The sequence below is a fragment of the Cygnus olor genome, chromosome 13 (assembly GCF_009769625.2).
Source record: "Cygnus olor isolate bCygOlo1 chromosome 13, bCygOlo1.pri.v2, whole genome shotgun sequence".
Taxonomy (NCBI): Eukaryota; Metazoa; Chordata; class Aves; order Anseriformes; family Anatidae; genus Cygnus; species Cygnus olor.
Window position 1 is genome coordinate 14950199 of NC_049181.1, and position 18742 is coordinate 14968940.

Consider the following 18742-nt stretch of genomic DNA (forward strand, 5'->3'; position numbering starts at 1 on the left):
TGGCTCCACACAGGGACTCCCAAAAATCAAATCAGATGTTCTTTCCAACAAGGACATGAGAAACAACCTAGAAATGGCAACTGGCCGTGTCACTGTGCTTCCAGAGTTGGCGGAGAGCAGCAAGAGTAGGGAGGAGGCTTTCGCTTCATTGTGTTTCTCCTTTCTGGATCACACAATTGTTTTCACTGCTTTAGGAACTGTTGTGCTTGTTCTTACTAAGAATGATGCTAGCTGCGTACAGGAGGGTTGCCTTGTAACGCAGTTACTGGGGGTCACTGCATCCCTTCTCTGTCTCACTGGTGGTGCTGCTGATGTGGCAGAGCTCCAGCAGAATGACCTGTCCTGGAGGAGATGCTTGCCCAAGTAGGGGCCCTTCGTCTGGGCATGGTTCATCTGCGTGTTTTGCTGTTACCCTGCTGTGAGGCAGCCTTTAACTCTGGTTTTCCGTATTTGCCTGTGTGGGGTGGTGTTGGTGCTTTATAAACCAGATGCAAGCAGTGGGACCCAGGCAGCCTGGAGATCCCTGCTCTGCCTGGGACTGGCACAAAGGTAGTGCGGTTGTTTACACGCTGCATTGCATTGTGCTGTATAGGCTGACGTCCTGCACTTGAGGGCATTTATATTGTGGGATTCTTTTTCCTGCTTCTGTATCTACACCAAAAGCATGTGGTGCTGATGGGGCTCTATGTTTTCCAGTGGTGCAGTGCTTGTGCAGCCAGGTTTGGTGCAGCAGAGCACCAGTGCTCGTAAAGACAAGACTCCACAAAGGGGCAAACAGCATTCCAAGGGGGTTCTCATGCAATGGATGCCCATTTTGGAGGTAGCTGCAAGCCTGGCTGTGACTCCTCAAAGAGTAACTGCTGCAAGGAGGGAAGTTCAGCTGGTGGCAGCTGGTGCCCTGCCTGCTGTATTGCAAGATGCCGAGCCCCCCTCACGGCAGTTGGTAATGGCAGAGCTAGGTCCCAGATAAACAGGAGGCATCTAGTTTAAAAAGGAGCCTGAGGATAACCTAGACATTCCTGGAGAAAGATGCTCTGGAGATATAAGAGCTGGTCTAGGATTGGGTGTGTGATCATGCATGTGCTAGCAGATTGTTGTGCAGGACTGCAATACTCCGGAGCATAGGAGCCAGAAGTCACCTTGCACTCACCGGTGAGCACGGAAGAGCTTTCCGTGGTTGAAATTGCTACATGGAAGCTGGCGCTAGCAAACCATCTGGGGACAGGATGACCACCAGTGAGCAGATGTCTGGCCTGTGGTCCCCGAGGTGCTTGTGGGCTTGTTGACTTGCAAAGTTCCAATTTTAGGTCTTGCCATGCATGCTTTGTGACTTGTTGTAGACAGGTAAGGTTGTCTGGGATCTGTAACCGCCACACACAATGTGTCGTACAAAATGCCAGCTGTGCACCTATTCTGTTAGGCCTGTGAGCTCTGTAACGCCAAAGCTTCGCACAGGATGTTGGTGGCCCCTCAGATCCTTCATGGGTACAGAGGGCAGCCATGTGCCTGGCCCAGCCTGCCCGTGCCAAGCTGCACTAAGAGACTTGGTCATTTCTAAGAGAATGTGATGGACCAGTTCAGAGCATGGAGAGCCAAGATGAAACCCAGCCACTTCACAGACCAGCACCTAAGCAGCAAATTTCCCTTTCAGGTTTAATCTGCCAGAACAGCTACTGCTTTTGTGGGTGTCCTAGTTATTGATAGAGAAGGGATGGGAAAGCATGGGGACAGGGGATTGAGCAACGATCCTTTCTGCCAAGGAATAAACACTGTCAGGCGTGGGAAGTGCTGTTCCTTCCCATCTAACCCTGCCCTCTATCTCAACACAATGTTTCTGGCTCTCATTTCTCTTGGCAGAAAATTCATTTTCTCACCACCCTTCTCCTCCCCTTGGCTGCATTTAGATTTTCTTCCCCATCGCTTCTCATCCTCACTGCAAGCAGGGAAGGTTCCCTCACCCTCTGTAAGGGGCTGTGCAGGACACGGTGGAGACGCTGCTTTAAAATTCATCATCTTGAAGGAAAAGAAGTGAGCCCGGGCTGTCACTGGTCATGCTGTGAGAAGAAAACGAAAAAGGTAAATGCAAGTCCTTCATTCCAGCTGGAAAGAGGGCAACTTTACTTCTGAAAATGGGGGAGAAAATGCAGCTCTCTGGGACTAGAAGGGGCAGCTGAGCTGAGCTTTTCCCATGAAATGATTTAAATAAGACCTAGTCCTAAAAATAAGCGTGGAAAGTCATTGCAGAGAGGAAGTGCAATGTTAGCATTCCCAATAAAAAACTTTTTATTTCTGTTTTAGGATTAATACAATTCCTTTTATGGCATCCACCTCTGAAGTAGGATTTGTAGTACTCTGGCTTTTCCCCAGCTGTGTATTTTCCTCCTTTAAAGGAGCACCAGTGCCCAGGCTCGTCCACTGATACCTGCCTGCCCTACTTTCATACAGGGCGCTCTGCAGGACGTCGCACAACTCAGGACACCCCTGGGGTCCACTGAGTTGCTGTGCTGTGACCAGGGAGATTTAGAAGTTGCTGGTGTTCCCAATCTAGCTTGCTCCTGTAAGCACAAACATAAAGTAGTTGCAAGAAGTAATGCCAGTTGTTTTGTTATTAACCATTAACAAGTTTATCTTAAAGCTAGTGATGGTGGCATTTTATATGGCTATTCTTGTAGGGTGTAGACTAGCACCAGATAAGCAGAGGGTTTCCACAACTTCCTGCTTTCTCTCTCTCTTCTGCTCTCTATTCTAATTGGGTTTCCTCCTCCTTTCCTCAAGGCAGCTGCATCCTCAGTGACTCTGCTCAGACCATTCTCTCAGCTCAGGCAGGGGCTGTGAATGTGGGCTCTGTCTGGATCTGTGAGCTTCACCTACAGAAAGGTAATTTCCTTCGGTTTGACTATCTCAGGGGCTGTCTCTCCATCTGCAGCATTTGCTGGTAGCAGAGCTCATGTGCTGCCAGGAGACTTCTGGTCAGGCACCACTTCTGCCCATCCCTGGCTCTGTCATGTCAGAAACACATGAGCTATTGCTGGCAGATGGAGATGTTCTTGCTTGCCAAAGCCACCGTTTTTATCCGTCTCCTTCTCCCACCCAGCCTACCCCAGGGGACCTCATGTCCCAGGAACTCTGTTTGTAAAACAAACAAACTACCTGTTTGGTAGGACCAGTTAGTTACTTAAGTCTGACTGCTTACTTGCAGTCCCTTTCAGACAATAAATGAAATGTTTTCCCTCCTTTCGTCCTTCCTTCATTTTTTTTCATTATTAAAGTTATAAAAAGCAAAGTTCAAAGCTATGGGTCTCTGTTGAGCCTCTCTTGGGAAGGCTCGCATGGAGGGGCAGATCAGCTAAGGGGAAGTCAAACAAGCTGCAGATCCTGATGTTGTTTAACAGTGTAATAATGAAAAAGTCCCTTTTCAGGCAAGACATAAATGCCTTCATGGACTGTGCTTGACTTCAAATTCCAGCAGGTGTTGTGACTCTCTGGGCTCTGCTAATGTATCCCCCAAGCTCCAAAAGCTGTAGAGTGGTCGGTGCTAAATCTGGCTATATGCAGGGTTAGCTGCAATGTATGTAGCATTGCACAACTCTTTCTGGGAGATTCACCCTGATCCAGTGTATTAAATAGCTGTGAGCACCTGGGTTGGTGCTCAGGTTTGCGAGCAGGTTTGGAAGGTTTTTAACTTACAACAGTGTTGAGCAGTACCAGAAAACTTGGCTGTATTGCATCTCATTTTTGTCACCAAATCCTAACAGAGGCATATAGTTTTTGTAATAAACTTCAAAATTTTCAAGAATATCTTCGCCTTTAGCTGAATTCCCTTTTTCTTTTGCCCTTCTGGGGAGTTCATAGCAACTCTTTTTTTTTTTTTTTTTTTCAATTTATATAACTTTCTAAATCTGTTTAAGAACTGGAAACCTGGCCAAAACAAACACCATGGCTGACAACATTCCTCCCGAGGCACAGAGGATGGAGGTGTGCTGGGGCTAATACAAGAGCCTGTGCAGGCTGCCTAGTCACACTGCCTGGGCCAGCACTCCTGAGTGTTTTCACTGTCATCACTCACTCTAGATTTCCAGAAACTTATTTTTTGATATTGCTTTAAAGCTCTCCTTGGGAAAGCTCCTTTGTAGCCTGTACTTTGACTACATCTTTTCTATGTACATGCTAGTAACCCTCGTCATTTCTCCTTTTTACTGCTGCTTTTCGCTCTTTGGACTGTGGCTTGCATTTGATGGGTGCCAGCAGAGGTGTTGCAAGGAGTGCTGAAGGATCAGGGAGCAAGGGCAAGCCCCACCACAGCCTCTCTGCAAATAACAGGGAGAGGCAAAGTTGCAGGGAAAGTGGTCAGCAACCACTGCTTGGAGGCTGATGACACGCTGCCTGGCTGGGGATGGGGCATTCAGCGGTCAACTGTGACCTGCATGGGGCTGTGAGCTGTCAGCTGTAGTCCATCCACTGCTGAGAGTAAGGACATTGAGGCTTTGACCCCATGGGATTGTGATTTAGAAGAAATAGAGCTCAGTGTTAATTATTAAATTCAGAAATTAAACAATTTATAATGGGGAAAGAAGGCAGAGAAGAACAGTTTATGAATAAAATGGGGCCATGAATCTTATTTAGTGGGATGTGGGATGTGTGATAATTTCCAGATTTTAGAGGTTTGCAAATGATTGGGAGGTGCTCTTGACTCCCTCAAGGGTAGAGAGGCCTTGCAGAGAGATCTCGACAAATTAAAGGTCTGGGTAATCAACAACTGTTTAACAAGACAACAAGATAAAGTTTAACAAGAGCAAGTGTCAGATGCTGCACCTGGGATGGAGCAGTCGGCGGGGTCTGTTGGAGGGTTGGGACGAAGCAAGGGGAGGTGCTTGGGGGAGCTGGGAAATGCTCAGGCCACCAGGAGGTTTTTATCAGGTATTAGTTCTGGGAGGGAGAAAGGGAGGGGTGGAAGGCAAAGTCTGTGTCTGAACAAATCCAGAGCTGATCCCAACGTAGCTGCAAACAAATGCAGCTGAGGGTTAGGTCTGTGAGGACGTGATGAGATGGAAGGAGAGCCCCTGGCTTAATGAGTTTGTTGTTTGCTGAGCAAATCTCATGTGAGTGGAGAAAGGGGAAGAGCAGCATGTGAGATAAGGTGTTAGACCAAGCAGGGATAAGTGCTGCTTTTGTTTTCCTCTTGTGAGGTTTTGTCAAGCTTTGGAATTGTTATTTGTTCTGGTTTTGGTAAGGAGATGGCCAGACATGCGTCTATCCTGACTTTGCTCACGTGGAGCATGGTCTAGGTGCTGACACCAGCCAGGAACTATGTTCCCATGGTGGCCAGCATGGGGACTGTGGTTCCTACTCTGGCTAGCTAGGATGTGCCCTGTGTTGTGTACAAGAGCCTGATAGTGTTGGGCTTCATGTGAAAACAGAGGCAGCCAGAACTAGCCAGGAACCTCTCTGCTAAGCGGTGAGATGCCTCAGGGAGCCTGCTGGGTCTCAAGAGCCAGGACTGAAATCCCTGATGCCTTCAAAGGCCTTTGCTTGGAAGGGCAAAGAGAGCCAGTGGGTCCAGGGCACCTACAGATCAGCAGGCTCTTTGGAGAGGTGAAAGAGGGGCAAGTGTCTTTTGCACTTGGAAAGACACCGTGTGACATTTTCCGTAGCTTCTCTTCCAAAGCAGGTGTGTCTGCAATGTGCTCCTGAGTCTTTTACTTTTACATGTATGTTTTTCAGAGGACCATTCAGCTCAGACCTCTCAGCTCTCCTGCCAGGACAAAGCACTAAAATGCAGCCTGTGTCCCTACACAGCCTTTCAGAGTTGGAAAGAGCCAGTCTGCAAGAGCTAGCCCTCTACCAGCTGCAGGAAAAGCTGCTTGTTGGAGATCTCAGCTTGGCTAAAGGTAGAGGATGGGAGAGGATGGCTTTTGCCAGGGAAGGAACAAGATCTGAGCCATTATTGTTATTCATCTTCACTCCTGCACTTCATAATGTGGGATAATGTTTATGGAATGACATTTGTGACACTTTTTTTTGAGTTTTGTTCCATTTAATTTTTCGTTTCCTGTTTTGGTATGAGCTTTGAAGGCCTAATGAGCCTTCTAAGGAAGGTTTGTGTGGCTATATGAGTGTGAGAATATGACCTTGTCTGTTGTTTGCCTCTGGTTCTCCTAATCCAAAACAGATGCAACATGATTCAGCAAGGTCTTCCAGCAGGGCCATCTTAATTCCGTTGGGATGGGAGAAGCTTTGCTTTGTGCATTAGTGTTCAGCACAAAGTTCTGATGCTGGGATGGGGCTTATGCAAGGCTAGAGGATATGCTACTGAAATTAATGGTGAGATAAATATAGAAGTTCCACAGGGACTGTGCTCCTCGACCCTAGCCTACAAAGAAATACAGGCATTATCTGCATTCCCATAACTGCCTGTGCCCCTGATGTCTTCACATCTAACCATGCAAGCACAATGAGATGGGAATCAGTAGACTCCTTCCCAGATTGTACTTGTTACTTAACAGTGGACAGACCAGCTCTATTCACTACACTGTATTTTGGCATCCCAGTAGGACAGAAAATACAGTTCACATATGGTTTACCAGCTATACGGTCACCTGGTACCAGCAGAGCGGTTGCAAAAGGAGCCTGGGGGTTCTCCAGCCCCACTACGGCACCAGCACCAGCCAGGAGGCTGGGGTTGGGACCCTCCAAGGATGGAGCCCCCCACCTTTCTGGGGCACTGTCCCAGGGAAGAAGCTTTTTTAACACCCATCCTCAACCTCATACTGAATGGCAAGTAGGTGCCAGAATGTAACTGTGCCTACTTATTCTGGGTGACATCCAAGTTTTGTTTGCTATTAAATGGCTTCAAGAAGAGTAAAAGAGAGAAAGCTTCCCTTTCACTCCCGTTTCTTTTTTTTTTTTTTTTGAGCTCTTGCGAACCATTCTCAGTGATACCCTGCAGCAGGAGCTTCTCTATGGAACATTTCAGTGAAAACAAACAAACAAACAAAAAGCAGTCTTTCCTTCTTTGCTGTTGTGTGCTGCGTTTTGTCAGTGGGGCTCCTCTATTCCTGCAGGATAAGCACAGAGACTGTAAAGTCTCAGTCTCATCCTTGTATGTACTTTGAACACCCCACTCATGTTGCAACTGCTGTCAGGTGAATTCCTCTTTCCTTTGGGCCATCTTTGTACCCGTTAGATTTCTAACTGCTATATTTTGTTTGTTTGTTTGTTTGTTTCAGTTGGTTGACAGGGAGTCAATGTAAGATACCAAATGAGGGTTAGCTATGAAAATATTGTACCTGCAACACCATTCTCCTATCTCAGCGTTTTAAAGACAGGTTCATAATATCTGGAAATGCCTGAATTTAGGCTATGCAGTCTCCATTTGAGTCCATCCACCTGTCTGTACCTGTTCCCCAACAATCACCTGTTTGCAATTTCTGCCTTCTTTAATAAACAGCCATTGCCCAGTTATTATTTTCCTCAATGAAAAGGTGTTCATCATCTTTTTTAATCCTCATATCTCCAGAGAGGACCTAGACTACGAGGAACACAGGGTGTGCCTCTCCTTGTGAACCATCCTGTGGGGCTGCCTTCAGCTTTGATACTCTCTGGGCTGCTCTTTTCCTTCCTCCAGTCTTTGCCTCGTTCAGTCCCAACAATCTTCTGCAGCGTCTTAGACATTAGAGCAAACAGCCACTTTCAGGATTACCCTTCTGAACTGCAAAGGAAACATTTGATGGGCACCACAATCTCATTTTGTTCAAGTCTGCAAGAATAAGTATGTGGTTCAAGCAAGAGATGAACAAGATGAAATCTCTGCAGGAGGTACATCTCTAAGTGAAAAGAGGTCATCCTTGTCTTCCAGGTTTGAAGTGGGCTTTGTGTGTTACTCTCTCACAGAGATGCCAGCTCATGCCTTCTGGACAGGGGGAGCTTGATGGTTTCTTTACTATCTGCTGCCTCCTGGTTTGTTTCCATTGGGAACATTTGGAAAGCTTTAGGAGTGGATTTATTGTGATGCTATTTAAGCAGTGGAGTTTCTCTGACATTTTTCTTCCTTATCTAGGTACTTTTTTTGGCTCCAGATTGTTCTTCATCTTCTTGCTATCTAGTCATTTGAATGAAACAACACATGTGGTGCTGTATAATGATTAAATTAGGCTATACTTTATACAAATACTGTTCATACCAACATGGCTGTCTTGTAAATCTTACAAAATAACCCAAACATTTATATAAGCTGTGTCTAGGAAGAGAATTCTTAAGGAATAAAGAGCACAAGCCAGAGTAAGATGATGTGTTCTGGCATGATTTAGTAAGGTTAATGGATGAGTTTTCAGTTCATAGTTGCAATAAAAAATGATGACTGATGCTTCTGAATGTATATCTTGGAGCATATTTAAATACGGAGCTTGACTGTCTAGGATCAGGATGGGATTGCTGGGTGGCATGTGTTTTGTCTAACAAGTGTGCCACTGCTTTGTCAGCTTCACGGCATTCACTCACCCAAGGGAGGTGCCTGTGGCCATGCTCAACCTGTGAGGGTACAGAAAGGAACATGGCTTTAAGGTGGGACTGTACTAAAGCAGCCTAATGAAGCATAGCCTTTGCTTTCTCTTCTCCCCATAGTTGGACCTAAAGGCAGTAAATCTATCCGCCAGAAACTGGAGAGCTTTTCAAAGGAGAAGAAAGGTGAGCAGCCTTCCTTTTACCCAGGTTTTGGTCATCATCTCAAACAGAATTTGTGATTTTTTGATGGGGCTGAGATGGGAAGTGTTCAAAGTCAGCAAAATGCTTTGTCCCAGACCAATGTTGTTTTGTTGTTTTTTCAGTGTGGTGTGTAATCACAATTACACAAACATGAGAGTATGTCGAAGAGTGCATATGAGTGTGTGCATGAACGTGCATATGTAAAGACGTTCACTTGCCTACCTGCACATTTTACCCCTAGTCTTGCTGGTTCGAGTTCTGGTTTCTTTTCTGGTCTCTTGAAGGATATCAGCTGGAAAGTGGGGGAAAACAGAAACGTAGAGTGCAGTCAGCTGGGAATGAGCACTTAACATTTTTTATTTTTTTTTTCACACAAGTGCAAAGTCTACTCAAGGCAATTTTTAAGTAGCAGTCTGATATTTTATATCTGTTATTCTCTTCTGCCGGCTAATTATTTTGTCCAGATATTCACATGTATCCTTGGCAGCTGGCCTATGCTGCACTTGCTCCCTCTTGTTTTTTCACTGATAGCAATACTTTTCAATTTCTTCCATGTTTTTTTCCTAGACTATTCTCCTCAGACTTTTGGGATCCCACTTTTCCAAGTCATTGCCAATGATCGTGCATACAAGCAACTGCAAGAAACTGTGAAGAGTAGCCGCCGGCTGTGCCTGGAGGTGGAAGCAACAGTGACAAACTTTCGGGCTCAGATGCAGAAGAGGTCCCAGATGGGCAGGAGCTGTTGGCTGGTACCTTGTGAGATGTTCCCTGAAGAGCCTCTTTCCCCAGCTTTTCTTGACCATAGCTCTTCCTGGAGTCAGAGAAGGGTATGATTGCAAAAATGGACTAAATTCTCTGGCAGACACATCATGATAGTATTGTAGGTTGGGGGAAGCCCTGGCTTCAGCAATAAATCTGGTTTTCCAGGGCCTTTTTTTAATGAATGTGAGTTACTCATGCTGTGTCCCTATCTGCCCTCAGAGAGATGAGATAGCCACAGTTCACACGCTCAGGGGCTACTTCCACCCAAGAGATGGACTGTGAGGGGTGGGCCAGTCTCTACAAGCTTGTCTTTTATGGAGGCAGAAAGCTGAGGAAAACCAAAGTTACCAGAAGAACATGGCCAAATTCCTGTCATGACAGATAAGAAACAGGCTTCTTGGCTTTAGTTCTGTTTCCTGTGCGGGGAGGTGGGTATTAACTTGAATTTGGTTTGCCTCATCTCTTTGGAATAGAGACCCATCCCAACTCCTGCTGTGTCCCTGTAAATCCTGGTGTAGAGCAGCTCCAATGTAGGTAACTAAATCCAGTATATTGCACAATCAAAGATGAAAGATTTGGGGATGTTTCCTCTTTCCCCATGTCTGCATGCAACATAGACTCTGCCCCAGTAGGAAGGCTGTGTTTAGAAACACCTCCCACTAGGAGCAGTGTGCATAAACAAATGCGTGAGAGATGAAAGTTGCTTCTGTGATTCTATTGCAACCCAGGATAGGCTTTCTGTAGACCTCTGCATTCATTTGGAGGTGATACTTACCTTTCCCACAAACTTCTGAGGTCACAGGAATGATGGTGCAGTGGGATCTTGCGGGGCAGTTCCTGCCACCCTGCGAATGACCTCTCCTCCATCTCAGGGGGCAATGTCCGTGGACTCCATCACTGATCTGAGTGACAACAGTTCCAAGCTGCTGGAGGCACTGCAGTTGTCACACCCCCACGAGCTGCATCCACGGAGAAGCCTGGGCAAGAAAAAGATGTTAAGCCTCAACCCCATCACCTGGCAGGTCCCACGGATTGTGGACAGATGTTGCAAACATATTGAAACATACGGTAAATACAGATTTCTCTCCAGTCGGGTGGTCTGTCCCAGAATAGGTTGGTAAAACCCATTGCAAGTGCTGGGCCAGGGCAGTTTGGCCTGGAAGCTCCCAGATACAGGAGGAGACAGCATTTCTGGGGCAGGGTACACTGCTGAACAGTCACCCAGGAAGAGTTCTCCACGCTGGAGGTAGCCGTTAGACTGAGAGGTGAATGTCACCTGTGTGTATCAGTGACCCTTTCCTGGTGTGCTGGCCTTAACTTCCCCTGCAAATCCAGTTTAAATCTCAGAGTGACTGTAAAGGTGGCTTTTCCTTCCTGATCCACAGACAATCAACCCCAGCAAATCTTATGGCTCCAAAACCTTTCTTCTTATCTCCTCTGCCAGAAATGGGGAAGGACACACTGCCTCATGTGCAGGTCAAGAGAACTGTTTCCATGACATTTACATGTTCAGGTGCTCTAAGGACAGGTTGGGGCAGCAGGGAGCTGTGAGAATGCAGAGCACTAACCCATCTGTCCCACAGGTCTCCAGACAGTGGGCATCTTCCGAGTTGGGAGCTCCAAGAAAAGAGTTCAGCAGGTAAAGTGAGACACTTACTGCACCCTCATATTGTTAATATCGTATCCAAAGGACAAATACCTGTATGGGAGGTGAATGAATAAAGCAGATGTTGGCATGCAGAGTTCTAAAATTTCACAGGCCATGCTGGAGCAGAATATCTGTAAACTGCTGGGTCCTTTTTTGCAGCCATGGAAAGCAGGCTTCATCTCTCCAAGCTGCCTTTAGCATAGGAGCCTCCTTCCCCTGGTGGCACTTCAGAGCTCCCTCTGGGTTCTCTTCACCAGCCAAGGCGCTCCCTCTGGTCAGTAGCAAGCTTTTGGGCTCTGGCATGCTTTCTTGCACTAGCTCTGCACAGGGAGAAGTTTTTGACAGCATTACTTATATAAAAAGGAAGAACTGACTGTTGCTTTTATTCTTCTCATTTCTATCTTTAAGCTGAGGGAAGAGTTTGACCAAGGGCTGGATGTTTTCTTGGATGAACATCAAAGCGTTCATGATGTGGCTGCTCTGCTCAAAGAGTTTCTTCGGGACATGTCAGATTCATTGATTCCCAGAAAGCTCTATGCAGCCTTCCTCGGCACAGCCTGTAAGTACCCACTTAGGTACGCACATTAGGACAGTGACTCAAGTGCATCTGCGGTAATGCATGCAGCATGGGCAACATACAGGAGGAGCTGGAAGCTATTGTGCAGCAGGCAAACTATACCTTAGTTGCCATCACTGAAACGTGGTAGGACCATTCCCACGACTGGAGTGCTGCACTGGATGGCTATAAGCTCTTCAGAAGGGACAGGCAACAAAGGAGGGGCAGTGGTGTGTCTCTCTATATTAGAGTGTTTTGATGTTGTAGAGCTTGGGGCCTAGCCCAACAGTCTGCACCATTAAGGATTTCTTTGCCCAGGTCCACCTACCCTCCATATTTAGGGTGACTGAGTCTTTGGGCTGCTTCCTCTGCTTCCATCCTCACTCTTTCCTGGTCTTGTTCACCATCTCTTTGCCTTCCCCTTTCCATCCTTCTCTTCTGGTATTTGATTCTCCACATCAATAACCACATTATAGTCCGTCTGATCTAGGACAGTCTTTGGCTGTGGGCTGTAAAATACCAAGTGCAATCACATCATAGATTTCGATGGGTTCTCCCAGAGTTTCATCTCTGCACAGACAGGATGAAAGACTGGCCAGAACTACATGCTTTCCTGTAAAGGGTAGGACACCAGTCTGGGTCCCTCCAGAGCTTGTTACTGAGGATTTAAACGAGGGCTGTCCAGATGGAAATATGCGTATAGCAGGCTGGAAACTGCACTAACAATGGGTTTCTCCCTGCCTAGCCATGGAAGTCCCGGCACAGCTGGTTGTGCTCCAGCTGCTGCTCTTCGTGCTGCCCCCCTGCCACAGTGACACGCTGCACCGCCTTCTGCGGTTCCTCAGCAAGGTGGCCCAGCATGCCAAGAGCTCCTGGGGCCCCAATGGCCAGGAGGTAAGGCTGGCCCACAAGGATCAACTGCATGAAGAAGGGATTGTTCAAACTTTGTTGCTTAAAACCCAGCAAGCCTCAGTTATTCCTTTGACACCTTGGGTTCACGATGGCTCTCTCCGTTGGATACTGTTGAGCCAGCCAAATGCTGAGGATTTTTTTCAATTTTTAGCCAATGTTTTAATTAGATCAATTAAAGGTGACAGTTCAGGCTGCCCTCTGTTGTACAGCTAGTTAGGGACTGGGTTTTGTTCTTACAGAAACTGAGGCAGGCAACATTTAAAGAAGAAGAGAAAGAAAAATAAGAAGACTTAAAAAACAAATTGTCAATAAATTTCATTTTCTATGGTGAGTCTGGGTCGCTCCCAGTCCGGTTACGTGATTTTCTGGTTTTCAGTAACCCCAGAGAGACCTGGCTGTACCCCTTGTAGGCAGCACAAGGGGCCTCTTTAGTATTCTACCTCCAACTTTCATGAAGAACTCACCATCATGCATTGAGGTTGATTTTGGTTTCTCTGGACAATTTGAGCTCTAAGTCTCTCCATGATGGAAAGAGACTGTTCCCCCCCACCCCCCCTATTGTAAGACAATGTAGAAATATCAGCTGTTAACTTCTTGCACAGGTTGTGAAAGTGAGTTAGAGGGAGATGGAGGCTCTGATGCAAAGAAGGGGTGAACATGTACTCCAGCACCACACACCCTTCAAGCTAGCCCTGCATTCAGGGAGGACCAAACTGGACCCAGATCAGCACTCGATCCTCACTCAATAGTTTGTGTTCCTGTCCTAGGGTGGTCTTGTGCTGGTGCATACATAATCTGTAATTTCTCTTTGTGCTTGCCTGCTAGATTCCTGGGAATAAAATGACAGTTTCAAACTTAGCCACAATCTTTGGTCCCAACATACTGCAGAAAGAGAAGCCTGGAGAAAAAGATGCTGGTGCCAAGAACTTTGAAGACAGCACTGCCATCATACTGGTGGTTCAGAGGTTGATTGAACATTACCAGACCCTGTTCATGGTAGGTGAGGCTTTCTCAGGACAGCTTTTCTAGACTTTTTCTTCCCATCTGAACTGTTTCCTAATAGTTGCAAGGATGTATTCACAGCCCCATTTAACAGCAGGTAACTTGAGTCAGCTTGTGTAAATGTGATTCATTGTTCATGACACATGTGAATATTAATTTGGGATGGATCCCCCACCAGGGGAAGAATTATCTCTATCAGAATTGTCCCTGCTGTACCTTGGCCTGTGCCCAGGCACCTCTGGGAAGGGTCTGGCTCCATCCTCTCTCCACCCTCCTGCTAGATTAGTGGGTGGGTTTAGTGGGCTTAGTGGGTGACATTGGTGGTAGGGGAATGGTTGGACCAGATGATCTTGGAGGTCTTTTCCAGCCTTAATGATTCTATGATTCTAATCCTCCCTTTCCTTGAGCCAGGCTTTCTTTGGTTGCGTATTTATGGCCTAATCTTCTGTGACTAACCTCCAACCATTCATCACATCTCCCTCTCTGTGAAATTCCACTTAGGTCTTACTTCTACAGGTCTGTGAGCAAGTACTGACCCAGCATCCTTTTGGCTCTGCAGCACAGGGCCTTGGCTGTCTGCTTTTTTGCCTTCAGAGAGGAGGAGGTGCCATGAGCAGGTGTGTTTGTGTATCCCTCCTAGGTCTCTCCAGAAATGCAGCATGACATCTTAAGAAGACTGTTTCAGACAGACCCTGATGTCATTGACTACCTTTTGCGCAGGAAATTCAATACTGTGCTGTAAGTCATGCTCAAGGTACAGCTGGAGGGCACCTCACTGCACTGTACAGCAACACTCATTGCACTACTGGCAAGTCAAACACAAGTCCTGCTGACCTTTTGTGCGCTCCCCTCACTACCCATCCTTCCTGTTCCTTCCATCACTTTTGGTCATAAACTACCCATCCAAAATCCTTCATTTTCTGTGTTAATGCCTTCTACCAGCTGAAACATCATGGCTTTTCTCCGTCCCTTGGACCTCCCTATTCTTTTTTTCTCCCTCGTCTGTGTCACGCTCTCTCAGAATTCCTCCATTGCACACTTTGTTGTATGTGTATCTACACAGCTCTTGTCCTGCTGCGCTCCCAGTCCCCTCCACTTCTCCAGGCTCTTAGGATCACACACTGATGACTGCTCCATTTTCAGCTCCATCACCAGCCTCCTCCAAATTTTCTTCACTCTTGGTGTTGTCTGCATTTCTGCTCATTTTTTGCCTCTCCTTCATCTGTGTGAATAGACATGTGCATGTATCTGTGTGTGTCTGCCAGCTATGTCTGTAAATCTACTTCTTGGCTGCAGGATAGGATAGTCCCATAGATGCCCAGAATGTGAGCTCATGCACTTCCCTGTGATCAAGGAGGATGGGGTAAAAGGGCCTCGTGTCCCATGATCTGAGTCTTTATCATGACTTGTAACACAGGAGGTATTTCAATCCCCTGCAATCTGAAGTAGGGGAGCTCACCAGCCTTCAGTCTGCGTGTAGATCTGGGAACTCCTTCAATATACACAGACTGTCCTGTGTGAAATGGCTGCCTGGACCACAGACCTTACAAGTCATCCCTGCTACTACTACTTGTCTTACTTCGCATTCCTTTTAGGACTGTTCAAAGAGATGACAAATGCTTGGGGTCACTGCTGGCAGTCCTGTGGAAGGGGAGTTTGGAATAGAAACACTTCGAAAATCCTATTATTTTTTTTCTTCCTTTCTTAGGAGCACAGAAAGTGAGAATTTGACAGAGGAGCATGCTCCAACCCCACTGCCTGGTCAGGCCTTGGAAACCAACTCTGTCTCATCAGAATTTTACAGCAATATCGCATTCCTAAACCTGGATGTTGACATCTAGCAAGCCTGGGCCAGGCCCTCTGCACTGCCTTCCATGGACAAAACTGTGCAACATTTCTACCGCAAAAATAAGTTCTCTATCCCACTTTGGAGGAGTGGAGAGATGAAGAGTGTATAAATATTTGTGGGAGCATCTTTGCTAACAGTAGGCATGCCAAAATGTTCTGGTGTAGGCAGACCTGCAGCAGGAGATGTGTTTGTTTGTTGCCAGCAGGAAGGGTTTCCTGATGTGGGTTTGTTGCTAGATGGCAGCAAAGAAACCTGCGTGCTTGTGCCTGTATGGCTTTGTAGGCAGTGGTGTATATAGGTGAGTGTGCCTTGTGAGCAAGCCAAAAAGTGATTGGCATGTCCTGTAGCCTTCTTGTACGTCTGAAGCAGTGCAGTGCCTTCAGCACAGCACTGCCTCTGTGGTCTACTGCTTCACAGGAGTTTGTCCCCAGAGCTGTGCACGACTCACAGCTGAGGGTTACCAACACACTGGCTGGCAGTGGGACTGCCTGGGGAAGACAGCCTCTCCCCCTCTGAATAACCACCAGTGCACCGGGACAGCAAACTGGAGGAGGCTGAGGAGCAGCTGGCAGAGGTCTCCAACAGCTCAGTGCCATGCTCAGAGGATGGGACCTCCGGTCACCTGCTGGGATGGGTGCAGCTGGGCTCTGGTGGGGGTCTGGCTGCCGGCCAGCTGCTCACAGGGACAGGGCTTGGAGAGCAGCAGTAGCCTGGGCTGAGACCTGCTGCGCAGACCGGGCCAACACGGCCTGAGACACAAGTGGATGGGGACTGCTAGCAGGGCAGTAAGGATAGAAAAATGCAGTTAAACTTCATGCAATTTGTGTTTTGAGATCCCATTTTCCGTGTGTTATCCTGTCCCTCCCTCCCTCCCTTCCTTCCTTCCTTCCTTCTTTTTGAATTCAGGTTTCCAACTGCTCATTTTCTAGACATAAAACGCAGTATCGACCACAAAATATATAGCTAGTGTAGTAAGTAAGAGGGAACAAAATACTCAGAAGATTATGAACTTCTTTTTTCCTTGAGTCTTATTCAGGATGGTCTTATTCAGGAATAAGACCATCTAATGGGTTGTAGAGATTCTGGTGGTTTTTTCCATTATCTTTGTCCAAGAAATGTCTGGTTTGGTTTGTTCTATATCTATAAAGTTTTGTGTTCAGCTGACTTAGGGAGCCAGGGAAAGTCTTCTGCTATTGCCCAGCCTCTCAGACTAGGGACAATTTTATTGCCACAGTTAAGTTATACTGCTGTTCTGTTTGGACAGAGGCACCCTCAGGGCAATGCCATGGTGCATTGGAGGTATGAGTCCTCCCAGCAGTGATGTGCATTGGAAGCTGAGAGGGTTTGTGCTTTGCTCGAGCTGGTGTTAGGTCAGGGTTTGGGTGAGGCTCTGTGGCCTCCTGAGTGGGACTCCCCAGAGTCCTGCTCCATTTGGACAGCTGGGAAAAAAGCCTGATCATCATCTGGGATGTGGTCACATCCAAAAAAATGGTTGCACCACCAATGCTTTTCTACATGGGAACAATTGTGGGGGTGACAAGCTAGGGAAGGGGTGACACACAGGATCAGTGTCATTGTCTTCTTGGTGCTGGTCAGACTGGGAAGACCCCATAGTGGAACCATGATCCAGTGTGCCAAACTGGTACAAGCAGGGAGCTTGGCCCCAGTGTTCCTGCACTTTTCAGGTTGCTGAGGGCTCCATGGCCCTGTAGCTGCCTCCCTCCCTCCCAGGAGCAGCCCTTTCCTCATGGCACTGACCTTGGGGGGCTGCTGTTTTGCTCTGGTTATAGGAAACGTCCTCCCAGAGGAGCCAGTCCCTCCCTGAGTTCCCATGGAGCCTGTGATTCGTTCATGGAAGAAGAGGAAAGAGGTGAAGAAGGCATGCTGGACTTGGTCCTTTGTTGCTTTGTGGAAAAATAGCCCATCTCAGCAGCTTTCCATTGTGGTCCCACAGAATTGGCTCCATCATGTGGCCCTTACTTGACGCACCCCAGGGGTGGCCTCTGAATGCCTTTTGGTGCACCCCCTGGCTCCATGGCAAAGCTAATGATAGAGAGACCGGGCAAGGCTGAGCTCAGGCCTTTGATCAGTGTCTCCTTTTGAAGAGGGAGCTGACAGCAGTTCCTACAGGAGATATGGAGCATCCTACCCCTCTTTCCCCAAGCATTGTGTTTTGACAGTGTGAGTCCTCAGTTTTCCAGTCTAATTCTGAATGTTGCTTAGGTGACAGCAGTGGCCCCATAAAACAGATGGTCATTCTAGGCCAGGGAGCCAGCTCCTGCAGCCCAGAGGAGCCCCTTGAAATAAAATGATCCCATACCAAACCTAGCTAAGGCAGTTGAGGGTGAGAGGACAGAACAGCCACCATCAATGAGATCAGGGCCCAGCCATGGCCCCATGTGTCAGGACTTGCTTTTCTGCAGGCATGTTCCTCAAGGAGGAACAGCAGCCAGTGACCAGCCTGAGGTGAGCTGGGCTGGTTTGCCGATTGCCACACTGAGACAGGAAGAAATGCTTGACACCTTGGTGCAGACCAGTGTGCTCCAGCAATGCTGATGTCTTGCCCTTTTTGTGAGCAGGGAGTCCACAGCTCAGCTCATGTGCCCTACACTTGCCATTGCGGTGTTATGGCTTTGGCCACCCTTTGTAGCATCAAGAGGGTTGTTATTGAATGCATGAGCCTTCTTTGCCATCAGTCAGGGAGAGATATTACACTGTAGCCTCAGTTGCATCTCTCCAGTGGATGGTGCACTGCTCAGGGTTGAACTCTTGTTTTGAAAAGGCCCCTTCCCTGCACATGAGTACAGTCAGTATGGGTGGAGACATAGTACCTGGAGAACAGCAAGCTGAAGAGAGAAGAGTGTGCTGAGAGAGAGCTGGTGAAAGCCTCCGCAAAACTGATGAACTTCAAAGATTAACAGTGCTGTTGAATCTGCAAAAAACAGATAAACCCAGGACACCATGAGTCTGCTGAATGCTTCTGGGGTCACTAAGCACACTCAGGCATCAGCTATGTAACCAAGACCACATCCAAGGAGGCAGCAGCTGCTCTGTGCAGACAGTCTGCAGGATTATTCCTGCAGCAAGAGCAGACCCTCTGGGGGACCTTCCAAGTTTCTTCCTAAAAGACTCTGGCATGTCAGTGAGACTCTCTGCTCCTCAGTCAACTGCCAGCATTGGTCTCACTGTTCCCATGTGGTGCAAAGGACTGCCAAGGATAAGGTGTCCTAGTAACTGTTGCCGTTGGCAGATCAGGGAAGGGGGAATATACAACACCAGGACACCTTTTCTGTGTCCCTTCTGAAAGGGAGCA

At 47.4% G+C, this 18742-nt stretch overlaps 1 protein-coding gene across 5 annotated transcripts; it reads left to right on the forward strand.

The window, feature by feature from the left end:
• Window positions 1-1848: 1848 nt before the first annotated feature.
• ARHGAP36 (Rho GTPase activating protein 36) lies at window positions 1849-15700 on the forward strand. 5 transcript variants are annotated; one of them, XM_040572654.1, is made up of 12 exons: window positions 1877-2076; window positions 2776-2877; window positions 5722-5888; window positions 8620-8682; window positions 9268-9527; window positions 10335-10530; window positions 11046-11101; window positions 11519-11669; window positions 12412-12560; window positions 13404-13574; window positions 14221-14334; window positions 15289-15374. In XM_040572654.1, the coding sequence occupies exons 3-11, from the start codon at window positions 5774-5776 to the stop codon at window positions 14320-14322; spliced, it is 1263 nt and encodes a 420-aa protein (XP_040428588.1). In that variant the 5' UTR covers window positions 1877-2076; window positions 2776-2877; window positions 5722-5773; the 3' UTR covers window positions 14323-14334; window positions 15289-15374. The 5 variants fall into 5 exon arrangements, with proteins under 5 accessions (XP_040428585.1, XP_040428587.1, XP_040428588.1 ...); XM_040572650.1 differs by having other exon boundaries at window positions 1878-2076; window positions 14221-14318; window positions 15289-15700; XM_040572652.1 differs by having other exon boundaries at window positions 1878-2076; window positions 2780-2877; window positions 14221-14318; window positions 15289-15700.
• Window positions 15701-18742: the final 3042 nt, after the last annotated feature.

Coding starts and splice junctions, on each gene's coding strand:
- ARHGAP36 (XM_040572651.1), top strand. CDS start 5,774: ATGCAGCCTGTGTCCCTACACAGCCTTTCAGAGTTGGAAAGAGCCAGT. Junction 11,670..12,411: donor AGCCTTCCTCGGCACAGCCT/GTAAGTACCCAC, acceptor CTCCCTGCCTAG/CCATGGAAGTCCCGGCACAG. Junction 13,575..14,220: donor ATTACCAGACCCTGTTCATG/GTAGGTGAGGCT, acceptor TATCCCTCCTAG/GTCTCTCCAGAAATGCAGCA.